The following is a 13,497-nucleotide window of genomic DNA, read 5'->3' as shown; positions in this document are numbered from 1 at the left end:
ATAAGTGATAGAATAAACTAAAACACCAAGAAAAGGTGGTACATCTGTTAAATTGATTTTTTTGCATAGTTGAATCTCATTTTAAATCTCTTGCTCCTCATCGCCCCCCCCCCATGTCTTTTTTTATCCTCTCTCCTCACTAGCTGGGCCAACTTTATCCATCATCTTATCGCTTTTGAAGTCTTTAATTTAAACACACACACACACACACACACATATCCAGCATGAAGATTGTCAACAAGTCAAATTTTTCTGTCTGCTATAATTCCCAGAAAAATGTTATATTGGTGTTTTACATTGTTTACATTTAAGTTTTTTTTTCTTCATTTCTTTAATTATGGCCAGATACGAATCAAGACATCTTAATTGTAAAGTATGAATGAATGGGTTTGTTTTCTTTCTTAGACTCCTGCTCCCGTAGGTACATGGTACACGCTAAGGCTTTCGATAAATCCTGTGGTCCCTTCATAGAAGTTAGTCAGTGCCAGTTAAGAGAATTGAAGGACGGGTTATCTTTTTGAATGAGGGCAGAAATGCTTTATTGCCAAAGTCATCACAAGTCTCTTACTGTCCTTGTACATAAACTACTTGCAGTAGATGCCTACGTAGACAATAAATGAAGGATTACCTTGTATTTTGCAAATGTTTGGTCTCTTTCCTTGACAGCCTGAAACCTTTAAAACGACTGAGCAACCTACCTTGTAACTGATTGTGTCATTTGTACCTAATGTATGATAATGCAAATTAAAAAAAATTGAAACTGAGGTTCACACTTTGGCACAGCGGTTTTTATTTGAACTCTTTACTGTGTGACTGTATTCAAAAAATGTCAACGTCACCAAGATGGAGCTGCCCATCTATAAAAATGTGCTTTTTCTCTATCTATCTCTCTCTCTCTCTCTTTATTTTACAATATGGAAATGTGTTGAATATTTTCAGATGATTGATACCTATTTCCCCAATTGATTATATCGCAGTGCAGTGTTTAATCTTTAAAAAAATAAAATAAACATGTGACTATAACTGCCTCGGGTATGCTGCATGTTAATTTCTGCCCGTGGGAATCCAGATGGTGTAGCCGACTTTGATATTTGGCTGTCAGAGAAGAAGGCCAAATTCAAGATGAAATGAAAGGGAGAGCTACAAAATGGCAAGTGTGTGAGTCGTCATCGTGAGGGCACTGAAGGTTCATATGAAAGATGACGTGCTCTTCATGCATCCATCTTTCATTTTATCGTTGAAGAACACAATGTGTGAGTCATCCTACAAATGTCCAGATGCTCTTCAAGGCCCATATGTTCTGACAAGCTACGTTCTGAATCAGAGTGATATGCAGTATGTTTGATTACACGTGACAACATGCTGCAATGGAAATAATTAGCTTGGCTTGATGTATGTGCCTTGATGGCATTATTTAGTCACCTTTGTCTAACATGGACATTTAGAAGGCCACAGTGCAATCACTACATTTAGTTTGGAATTATTTATTTGTATTCCAGCTAAATGTGTGGATGTCCATCTGTTACATGAGAAAAGCTTTGAAAAAAGTTTCTCCCAGCTAGTCCCATCAACTAATCAGCACATTAACAACACGTCAACAATTTTTGTACTTTTTTTTTTTTTAATCATAGTCCCAATTCCTCTGTTTTACATTATTTTTTGTTCTAAATCTCAATATGCCTTTGTGTTTTTCACTAAAACATCAGATTTCTATAATAGTTTTTAAAATTGCTGTAAAACGGATTTGGTCAATTTTAGCATGAATCATGGAAGTCGATATATGAGATTTGCTTTAGCAGATCACATAAATGATGTGGCGGACCAGATCTGGCCCCCAAGCCTGATTTTAACACATCTGATTTCGAGTCTTCAATAACCCTCTGAAGCAGGATTTTTGAATGTGGGAGGAAGACGGAATACCCACAGAAAACCTACGCAAGCACGAGGAGAACAAGAAAACTCCACACAGAATGACCAGAGACCAGATTGGAGCGCCCCACGAACCCTGAGTACAAAGTTTTGCCTGTATTTGACCATTGTTCTATTTATTTAAACATTTAAAGTGACTTTTGTTTTCGGTGTTAATGTTTTAGTTGTTTGTTGCTATAATGTGTCGTCCTGTATGTTTGTTGTTGTTTTTTTTTGGGGGGGGGTAGTTGCGGGGCATGTTCCATCACCTATAGTCCTTCATGCAGATGTAAGCCAACTAGGAATGGTTTTAGATACTGTTCTATTTATTTAAACATTTAAAGTGACTTTTGTTTTCGGTGTTAATGTTTTAGTTGTTTGTTGCTATAATGTGTCGTCCTGTATGTTTGTTGTTGTTTTTTTTGGGGGGGGTGGTTGCGGGGCTTGTTCCATCACCTATAGTCCTTCCTGCAGATGTAAGCCAACTAGGAATGGTTTTAGATACCCCCGATGTAAATTAAGGATTGTCTGGGTGATTGAACGATTGATAATCCGCACATGTATCCATCAGACCCGCATCCAAATGTGAATTCCAAGCGCACTTGCCGTTCGGGTCGGCTGGCACGTGCCACGCGCGCTCCCTTTTGTCGAGCAAGTTGACGTGCACGAGCCTGAGGTGCTCGCAGCTGTCCTCGGCTCCAAAGTGAAGACTACGCGCAAGAACAAGGAGACAACAAACAAAACGCAACAGAACAACAAAGTGGACGAGTAGGCTTTTCTTCAACGACTTTCCTCGGTGAATGTAAGAGCATTTTCCGATTGATGTCATCTGACTGTGGCTTTGTTTTATCGTACACTTATGTCATGCATTTGAATAACACTGCTGTGTTATTCGTCGTCTTCCTACGCACTGAGAAGGGTTCGCATGTTTGAACAACTACCAATGTGTTTGCACGGAGTGTTGAATGATGCTAAATGTTTATTTTGCTGTTTAAATGTCACGGTGGTGGCTGCTGTGATTATTGCGCCTCAAGCTTTACGTTTTTGTTTTTTGTTGTTTTTTTTTGCCGTCGACATAACTTTAGAATCATTAGACAGCGAGGGAATGTACATTTTTCCACATATGAGGAATAATATGAAGTTAAGTTGCGTGCCTATTTTATAATCGAGACCTCTGTGGTTGGTATTGTGCATCAAAAATGGAAACTACCGACATATAATTGTTGATAGATATTATCAGAGAGATAAAAAAATAACAATAACAGTCATGTTCCAGCTGTCCTAGTATGGTTTGACTTGTATGTTAAGTAAGGTAGTACTGTATACTCTCCGTATAATTCATTACAGTTCTACTCCACTGCTAACTATTACTAAAACCTCAATAAAAGATTTGGAAATGCATTCATACGTCTGACCTTGTCAATCAAATCCGAGCACGATTTGTGTGATACAGATTTTGTAATGGATGTCACCATATTGAGCTGAATTGCTTTGTAAGACTTTAAGTACAAATCAGTTGTCACTCGTTTAGATTAAATAATACTTCTTCCACTAAAACTGGATGGCTAAAAACAACTGAAGCAATGACAGGTTTATTGACGTTTCAGCACTATGGACAGCAAACTGTACTTTAGCCAAGAGCACATAGCAGCTCTTAAGTAAGCCATTCAATAAAATACTTCATTTCAATCATTTTAGTAGTTGCAAACCTACCAATATTAGTCAACAAATGTTCAAGTTATGTACACAGACATATGTCTTGACTTCTTTGTTGTACCGCAGCAGTGCGCAGCCCACAGCCTCTCTTGGCTGACCGCCATTTCTCAACATGCTGGCCAGACAAAAAGTGCTCGAGCAGATATCCAAACAGCAGTGTGTGTGAGGCGGCCGTTGTGTGTGTTTGCAACAGCAGCATAAACACTTTCGGAGAACTGTCAGGGCTTTTTGCGGCATTCGCATCTGGTGTGATGGTGAATGACAGGCGACTTGTTGCAATGAGACAGGCATTGATGTGATTTGCTCTGTGTTGTGTTGACATCTCAGAAAGGTGTTTCCCACCAGGACTCAAATGAGGATGAATTTCATATTAATATCTTGTCATGTCTCAGTATAGTTTTTCTCCTTCATTGGCATGTTTTTTTTTTTTTTTTCTAGCTGCTGGTATTTTCTTTGCATTCTCATGCGGCTGTCCTCATGTTCCTCTGTGGCCATCTTGCGTTGCGTTTGTTGCCTGTCCACTCTGAGGTCACCCAGGGACTACATTTGCAGAAGGGCTCGTCCAGCTCTTCTAAGTGGGTCAAACATGCATCGCAAAGCACATGCATGTTTAGATTCTGACTGTTGTTGGATAAAAATCAGGTCTTTTTAATCAGAAGTGCCATCTTCACAGTCAAGAAATGGCTTGGGCGCCAGGTCAGATTCCTCACTACATTAAAAATACAAAAAATATAACTAAGAAATGCTAAAGGTTCAAAAGTCGCCATCTCGAAAGCAAAGTATGACAGCAAGTTCGGCTCCTGGAGCAGACTGAGGGTTTTCTTGTTGCGCTCCACTTTTATCTTCAGTCTTATTGCGGGCTACGTGCTGGCATCACAGTCCATATGAGTGGGGTGCAAATAACTCACACATCATGCAAATAGTAAACATATTGTACCCAAAAACAGATGCTCTGACGAGGGCTCGTCCATCCATCCATCCATCATCTGATCCGCTTTCTCACAAGGGTCACGGGGCGTGATGGAGCCTAACCCAACTGTCTTCGGGCAGTAGGCAGGGGGCACCCTCAACTAGTTGCCAGCCAATCGCAGGACATACATAGATGAACAGCCATCCGCGCTCACACTCACACGAGGGGCAATTTCGAGTGTTCTATTAACCTGCCATACATGTTTTTGGAACGTGGGAGGAAACCAAGGTACCTGGAGAAAACCCAAGCAGGCACGAGGAGAACATGCAAATTCCACACAGGAAGGCCGCAGCCGGAATCAAACCCTGCACCTCTGCACTGTGAGGCCGCCGTGCTAACCACGTGTCCACACCGTGCTGCCCTAAGAACATCTCGATTTATGAACTTTGACAAATACCAAAACAACACAATGAGTTTAAAACAAATGAGTAAAAGGAAATGGAGTGAAAATCATTTTACAAAGTACAACATACAGTATAACTAATACAAACAGTAAATAGTGAGTATTGCAATGTCCAAAGCAAAGTTCTTTGCACGAATACCTTTTTTGAGCAATAATTGTCACACATGAACATTGCTCTCCGCCAAAGCGTCAGACGTGTCACCTCAGCACTCTGCTCAGTCATAACTGACCGAGAGAAGGAGGTTATCTGTCGGAGTGCATGACATTGGTAGGTAAACTGCAAGCTCTCCACTTGCGGATGAGTAGCTGGCCAGCGCCCCGTTAAAATCCCTAATACTTGGGCGATCATTCAAATATTTTCAGAGGGTGATGTAAGCATAAGTAAGATGTTTTTGATGACCAGTCCATTGATCACAGTTTTTGCACATTAGGTGACGTTTAGATTCCTACATTATGGTTTTAAATTGTCGTGGTGTGTCACTGTGCGGCAAGTGAAGAGGGACATATTACATGTCGGCATTAAAGAGCCGTTTGAAGTACTTACTTTTTTTCCACATTCGGTGTAAAGAAAAGCCCAAGAAGAATTGAAGAGTTTAAAATCCCTCCACGTAAATACTTTGCATCTTTCCAGTTCCACAGTGAGCGCCTAATACTGCAGCACGCTGAACGCTCATTATGTAAAATCAATTCTTTTCACCACCAAATCCTGTGCCAAGCTCCCCAGCGCTCGAGCTGCTGCCAAATGTGGGGCCGGTTAACATATGGAAAAACTCATTGTTTTGAAGTTCATAAGCTGACACATTATGTACACCATCTGCAATGCTGGATCTTAGTGCTCTTTGCAAAAGTGGAGTTGTTGTTATTTTTGTTTCCAACCTGTTATAATCTTCTTATCACACAGGCACTTTACTTGCTGTTGATTTACCTCATCTTTTACTAAATCAATCTTTTTGTATTTCTCTCTGTCTTCTCCCAGTTTCCCTTTCTGCTGGCGGCGCCCCTTTGCTCTTGAAGCTGTGGCATGAGCCTATGTGGCAGGAAGGCACTGACGTTGCTGAGCAGCGTGTTCGCTGTTTGCGGCCTGGGCCTGTTGGGCATCGCCGTAAGCACCGATTACTGGCTCTACCTGGAGGAAGGCGTCATCCTTCCACTCAACCAGAGCACCGAGATACGCATGTCCCTCCACTCTGGCCTCTGGAGAGTTTGTTTCCTGGCTGGTACGTGCAGAACTCCTCAGTTGCTTTTTCACCAGTGGTGACGTTTCACTTCATTTCATCATTCAAGTGATACCAGGTGGGCTGATGAAGCCTTGTGAAGAAGAAGGCCTTTGCCATATTAATTTGGTAAAAGAGTCAAAGCCTTATAAAATAGAGCAAATCTGGTGGTCCTCAAAGTGACTAAATTGATTTGTATTCCAAAACAATAACAATACATTTAGTCATACACTTGTCTTGTCTCGGTCTAATGATCGCCATGTACATATGTGAGTGTTGAAACATTTTGACACTGTACCAGTGTCAATCTCATGTGCCGTCACCCATTCCATTTTAAGAAACCTGATTTGGACAAGACCCAAGTGGGCTGTGAAACAAGAGTTTTCTCTCAAGCACATTTTTTTGCCACTGGGTACTTACTCTTACTGAAGTAATTACTCAAACTTCAGTCATACTACAAAGTAACAGTACAGTGGAGCGCTGCCATTTGTGGACGAATAATGAACATTTGTGTATAATACCCCAAAAATTCTTCCACAAAAAATGTTGAATTCCCCCCTCACCCCCCCAAAATAAACATACAAAAACAAATCAAAACAAAAGTATTTATAAAAACATTAAGGGGAAAAAAAATCTGCAAATAAGTGAACCGAGCCACAAGGGTCCACTCTATTCATACATGAGTACTTTGAGGTCCGTATTTATTACCACACTGCACTGCTGGCATCTCAAAAGTGGTGGGACATACAGCATTGAAGCATTTTACAAATAAAATGCAATAGTTTGACATGAATAGCAATAGCTTTACATTAATAATGTTAAAAGCGTACTTTTGTTTCACTACCAAAGACAGAGAAATAATTTGATATAAACAGTAATTGATTTTCATATCAAATTCTACTCAAATGTCATTAGAACAGCATTCTGTGATGGAGCACTGCATGGAAGTATTAATAGATGTTTCTATTTTTGTCAGTATATGAAACATTGATTTTCACCTAATATGTTCTTAATACTACAGATCTTTCCCCCTCAAAAGTGCAGGGTTTCACCCAAAAGTATTTTGCCATCCAAACGCAAACATGAAATCCACTGAATGTTTCCATGGTGAAAAAAATCACATGAAGTAAATATGACTGCAAGCAAGTGCAAGTCACAGGTATAAATTTAGGAAAATCATTCATAAGACATCATTTAATCCTTAGTCTTCATGTAAGAAAATATCACCATGTGTTTTTTCGAGAAAAAAAAAACATAATTTCATTCTATTTAAAGCTTTCTCTCCACATCTAGTTGCTACGTTACAGAGAAATGCGACGTGTGAAAAACACACAAAAGCTGTGACTCTCTGTATTGTGATGTTGCGGTCACTTGACCATTGTGTGTCCAACTAGCAGCTTGAAGAGGAGTCTGCTGCTCCACTTACACGTCAACACAATCTTGCGATGCTCTGTAGCTGACTATATAGCAACTATGTTCACATGGTGACATCAACCAAGACTGTTGAAAGCTACTCCATAGAGTGGCAGCGTGTGCTGTTACTTTCACACTTAAGGTGGAAAAAGAGGCAGCAATTATGTCTGTGTGACTGTTAAAAGCACTTTCCACTCACTCAGCATGTTTTTCAAGAAGTCTTGCTTCATACTCAAGTGTGGCGCTAAATGTTTACTTTTTACTGTTTTTACTGTTAAGGTTGTGAATGTGCAACTTTGCTTGGAGCGTAAATATTGCTATATAAATAAGATACTAGTCTTTTTTCCATCAACAAGACAAAGAACTTTGAGCTCTGGGTTTTGTGAGTTCCTGGTAATTTGTTCTCGTCATGCTACAACTGCGCTGGGCCTCATGTGATGACTGCAAGTACTGGATGCAGGCAGGTCAATACAGTGTGATGATGACATAACACCGTTTCCTGATACACAACACAATACACGACAGGCTATTTAATGGGCCACTGTGTTTTAAGGGCAATTGAGTGGCCTTATTGTCCACTTAACTGCTGCGCTTGCACTGTGTTTGACCTACAAATAATCACTGGACATGATCACATGCCACAGTTACAACGGGGAACATGAATGACGTTGCATGGGGTCTTTGTTTGCTTTCATTGCACTTGGAGGACAAGGAAAGAATGTTTACTCAGAGAGACCTTGGGAGTCTTTTTAGCCATGTTCAACATGGTACAGTATTGAAACTTTTTGGGGGGGTACAAGTGACTACTATCACCATGGGGGTGAGAGGGGGGCAAGCGAGTACTAATGCGGAGGGTTGGGGGGGGGGGCACCACACAACAGGAGGTGGTTGGAGTAAGTAAACACTCCCCAATTCCCACTGCCTTACTGCAGCCCGAATAAATACTGGAAATGAATGAACCAAAACGGACGGCCTGGTGGGGGACTGGTTAGCATGTCCACCTCACAGTGCAGAGGTGCAGGGTTCAATTCCAGGCCCCGCCCTTCCTGTGTGGAGTTTGCGTGTTCTCCCTGTGCCCGCGTGGCTTTTCTCCCACATTCCAAAAACATGCACCATGGGTGAATAGAACTCTTGTTCGTCCTTTGGTGTGAGTGTGAGTGCGGATGGTTGTTCGTCTATGTCCGCCCTGCAGGACAGGACAGGACAGGACAGGACAAAGCCACCAATACTGACATTGACGACGACCCCCTGTTTACTGAACACAATCAAGCCCTTTTGAACACCGATAGTTATTATTTGCAGGTGGGGGCACACCTGAAACTAGTTGCTAATTGGGGTCACTCTCCCCTGCATTGATCGGTCAGCCAAGTTGTGAACAAGGGCCACAAATCAGCAAAGAGCAATAAAAAACTAAATAAATGATCATGAAATGTTGTGCACCGTAGCAGTGATTGATATGCTTAATCATAACAGTAATGACTGAAGTGTGTACAAGCCAAGCTGATTGTCTGCCTCTTCTTCCTTCTAGGGGAGGAGAACGGTCGCTGTTTTACCATTGAATATGTGATGCCCACTAAAGTTCAGATGACTTCAGAGTCCACTGTCAGTGTCCTGAGTAAGTGCATCTAGTCAAGCTTTTAAAAGCTTGTCGTGTTTACACAATTAAGGCCACTCATAGCCAAGTGTTAGATCCTGAAGGGCAAACGATGTGCTTGGTTGTGTATTTTCATTTTGATGGGTTGGCATGCACTTTACATTGAGATGGAATTATTTGGATACAAGCACTTTAATGGTGAGGCCTTTGTGCACAAAACTGCACGTTTAACTCAACACGGCGTATGAAGCTTCCAAGAATTACTGAGCCTTTTTGATTTTGAGTGCCATTTGCTCTCAGTCGGAGGGTCAGACTACATTTTGACATGTAAGATTAAAACTTATGCCAAACAATACTTGTAATGGAAAACCACAGGTTGCTACTCTTGCTTGGTTAAAAAAAAAAAAAAAAAAAAAATCTTCATTTCTGTTTTGTTATAGAGATGATCCGTTCGGCCACACCTTTCCCACTGGTCAGCCTCTTCTTTATGTTCATTGGTTTTGTGCTCAGCAACATTGGCCACATTCGACCACATCGCACCATCCTGGCCTTTGTTTCGGGGATCTTCTTCATCCTATCAGGTACTCCTTTGGGCTTCTACTCACAGAGGGACATGGGCCCTGTTTTCGTGCCCAATGTGAGTCTAGCACAGTGCATTGTAACTTCCCGAATAGATGGAGTTTTCTTTCTTTTGGTATTTTCATAGACGGCGCAGCTGGAAAGGGGCGTTTGCGCCTTTGTGAGAGTGAACACAAACGCCTTCTTTCAGCACAGACGTGCGGTCTACATTTTGGAAGGACTCGCTGGAAACCACAAAAAAAAAATCAGCGTGCAGAGAGTCCATTTAAAAGGAACTGCAAGAAGCTCTGCACTTGTGGATGTCGTAACGTTGGCCACTTTGACATGGGCTCCTGGAGATTGGCTTTCACCCCCATACGATGACATCCGCCACACACGTCCAAGGAGCTGATAGTCTTTCGGCCTGTGACTCAAATCAATGCACCCAAATTGCGTTAGCCCATCTGCGCCACAACTTAGACCTGCTTTTATCTGGTCTAATAAAATTGTCAGGTACGTTACGGGCAGGGCCCAGAAAGGTGCAGCACGGTCTTCCAAATTACCAAACACGGTAAACTAGACTTGCCTCGGAAATGAAAATGAAGATGTACCCGTTATTACACTGAGCACAGCTGTGCCTGTCTATGAAAATAGAGCCCCATATCTTGGAGCATGTTCTCATTTAGTAGGATTTGATTCCAAATAAAAATAAGTACTTCCTGTACGTCTCACTACAGGGATAGACTTTCCTGTAACCCTTAACAGGCGAAGTGATATATAAAGTGGCCAAGCCTAAATATAACACTGAGAAAATCGTTGTCTTTGTGTGTGTACAGTTCCCAGTCACTGAGTGTGTGCAGTGTGAATGTTCGTCCATGTCTATATGTGCCCTGTGATTGACTGCTGACCAGTCCAGGATGTCGTCTGCCTTTTGCTGAATGTCAGCTGGAAGGCTTCAGCTCCCAAATCCCTAACGTGTTAATTGTTAGAGTAATCAATGGGTTTTTTTCCTCATTAAATCGACTTCTGTTTCTCATGAATGATACTTTCTCCTGTAGATTCAGAGTAAAAAAGGTGGCAGTAGAACACTAATATGTTGTTTCTGTGCCACAGGTCTGTCCCTGGTGGTTGGTCTGGTGTTGTACATCTCAAACATCAATGATGAAATGTTGAATAGGACCAAAAGCAATGAGGCCTACTTCAGCTATAAGTACGGATGGTCGTTTGCCTTTGCTGCCATCTCCTTCCTCCTCACTGAGGTAATGCCACATGTCAACATTTTTTTTTCATTCATCTCCCTGAGTCTTAAATTAGTCTGTAAAATATTATTATATGACCTTGACCATTTTGTAATTTGCTCCCCAGCATTCTTGAAACATTATATTTGATGTCAGCAGGGGAAACAATACATTGCACCTTTTCTTATCAACTAACCGGTCACCGACTGCACTGAAGCATTTAGCAACGACATCCGATAAAATCTCTTATTTTGAACACGCTTCTTGGTTAGGATTACGTTTTCTGTTTGGAATTAGCGTAATGGAAATAATCCCTTTTGATGTCACTGTCATGAAACCTAAACTTGTAGGCAATATTTTAAGATTTCTAATTGTCATTCAAAGCATACATGGAAAAATTGACTATTTTTTTTTTTGTGTATACGTTACTTCAAAATGATGTCTCTCGATGGTGCAATCACAGCGCACTCTAGTGGTTAAAGTATAAAATTACATAATGACTAGATAAGGATCTTAATAGAAAGCACTGGGGCGGTCCATGCTGCCGCCTTTTATACTGACGCTGTGGATTCCCAGCCAGTGCTGATTAAGGATTAAAAAAGAAATGAAAATGGATGGATTGGATGGATTGAAGGGCATCTTGCTTAAAAACTGTGCCAAACAAATTATGCGAGTGACGTATTGTGGCGACCTCTGGCGGAAATAGCCAACAGCAACAACAACAACAACAATTCCATGAAAGCCTTCACCTGACATCTGATGTGCCAAAAAAGCCAATACTCCTGAATTTGTCACTAGTACGGATTGTGGTTCTTTTTCTAACACGCAATTTGCCATTGCAGACGGCCGGCGTGATGTCCGTGTACCTGTTTATGAAGCGCTACACAGCGGAGGAGATGTACCGGCCCCACCAGGGCTTCTACCGGCCTCGCCTCAGCAATTGCTCCGACTACTCAGGCCAGTTCCTCCATCCGGATGCTTGGGCTAGCCGCGGCCGCAGCCCCTCGTCCATCTCCTCCGAGGCTTCCCTCCAGATGAACTCCTCCAACTACCCCGCCCTCCTCAAGTGTCCCGAGTACGAACAGATGTCCTCCTCGCCCTGCTGAAGGAAACAACCACCAGAGGTTATTACAGCACCGACCTAGTTCTAATAGTTCTGAATAGTCACCCAATGTCATGAGCCCTGTCACCAAGTGTGGAAAAACATGAGTATTTGATACGCCCCAAAGATATTTATAAATTCCCTACCTATATTAAGAATTTAAAATGGAAAGCTATCACTAAACATCACCTTAAAACGTTTTTAACTTATCAAAAGATCAATACCTTTGGAAAATGCTTTACAAATCTGTATTCTTGGTAAGCAAATGAAGATTGATTTCTCATCAGCCTTGATCACATATTGAAATTAGTTCATGTTTCCAAGTGTATGCTTTGTTGTGTTTGTTTTCTCCCTATCCAGAAACTCATACTGACAACAAAGGAAGAACCTGTGACACAGCATCCTGCCTCCCTCATCATGACCACCTCTTCAAAGCTTATTAACAGCTATGTATAGTATCCACATAGCTGCAAAATACAAACACTTAACGACATGACAAATTATTACAATTGTTTGTATACAGTAAATGAGTACTTAGGTGGTGTTGGTGCTACTTCTGGTAGCCGATGCAGTGTCTTGTTCAGAGTCGAGTGAAGCAGCAGAAGTGCGACCCTCTGAGAAGGCACCGGATGTTGATGGGGAGTGTTGCATGTACGGTGGTCGTCGCTGCAAATGGAGGAGCGGAAGGTGGAGAAAGTGGAGCAGTGGGGTGTGTGATACCATAATCTTGCAAAATGTGAATGTAAGAAATCCAAAAAGGAAAAAAAAAAACTGTTGAATGATGACTTTACAGCATCAATTTGACTTAAATTGTAAATATAAAATTTTTGTAATTTCTACCCTTATGATGACACAATATTCCGGCCAGAATATTCCAAAAAGGCCTGTGCCGAGGAAGATATTTGAAACAGTTAAAACGAAAGAAAATCAACATTTCATGCAGCGTTAAGTGAGTAAACATATGTCGGAGAAACATGTTGTCGTGTGCAATAATTTTATTTGAGTTCACACTACTCTTGTTTGATGTTTATATTTACTGTTGTTTAATGTGAACTCATATACACCACTGGTCAACATATTTTTTTTTTTTACAAATTGTTTTAATCAGAGATGCAAGTAAATTTTTCTCGATTATTTTTGTGCCGAATCCGCCCTCATTTTTTTCTCTAGCGCATCAGGGTTTTATAATAAGAATATAACACTCGTATATGTTGTAATATTTCAGATTTTGAAAAAGTAAGGTTCAGAAATGGGTGGATTTTTTTTTCTGAAACGTCACAGCTAAGTCAAACTTAAAATACAAAAAAAGAAGGAAACTATCTTAAAAACCCCAATGTACTAAAAGACAAAAGGTAAAGGCAAATTTAAAATCAGTGTCAAA

The 13,497-nt window shown here is 41.1% G+C and overlaps 1 protein-coding gene across 1 annotated transcript; it reads left to right on the top strand.

Moving 5' to 3' along the window:
* Window positions 1-2,566: 2,566 nt before the first annotated feature.
* LOC109519753 (voltage-dependent calcium channel gamma-5 subunit) lies at window positions 2,567-13,199 on the top strand. Its single transcript, XM_019876468.1, has 7 exons — window positions 2,567-2,710; window positions 5,974-6,214; window positions 9,153-9,239; window positions 9,659-9,799; window positions 10,890-11,035; window positions 11,857-12,138; window positions 12,477-13,199. The coding sequence occupies exons 2-6, from the start codon at window positions 6,019-6,021 to the stop codon at window positions 12,118-12,120; spliced, it is 834 nt and encodes a 277-aa protein (XP_019732027.1). The 5' UTR covers window positions 2,567-2,710; window positions 5,974-6,018; the 3' UTR covers window positions 12,121-12,138; window positions 12,477-13,199.
* Window positions 13,200-13,497: the final 298 nt, after the last annotated feature.

This window comes from Hippocampus comes, unplaced genomic scaffold (genome assembly GCF_001891065.2).
Source record: "Hippocampus comes isolate QL1 unplaced genomic scaffold, H_comes_QL1_v1.1 scaffold51, whole genome shotgun sequence".
Lineage (NCBI taxonomy): Eukaryota > Metazoa > Chordata > Actinopteri > Syngnathiformes > Syngnathidae > Hippocampus > Hippocampus comes.
This window is presented reverse-complemented; position numbering and strand designations above follow the sequence as displayed.

Excerpts from the sequence above, each read along its gene's own strand:
- LOC109519753 (XM_019876468.1), top strand. The coding sequence starts at position 6,019 with ATGAGCCTATGTGGCAGGAAGGCACTGACGTTGCTGAGCAGCGTGTTC. Across the intron at positions 9,800-10,889 it reads GATCTTCTTCATCCTATCAG|GTCTGTCCCTGGTGGTTGGT; the intron begins GTACTCCTTTGG and ends TCTGTGCCACAG. Across the intron at positions 11,036-11,856 it reads TCTCCTTCCTCCTCACTGAG|ACGGCCGGCGTGATGTCCGT; the intron begins GTAATGCCACAT and ends TTGCCATTGCAG.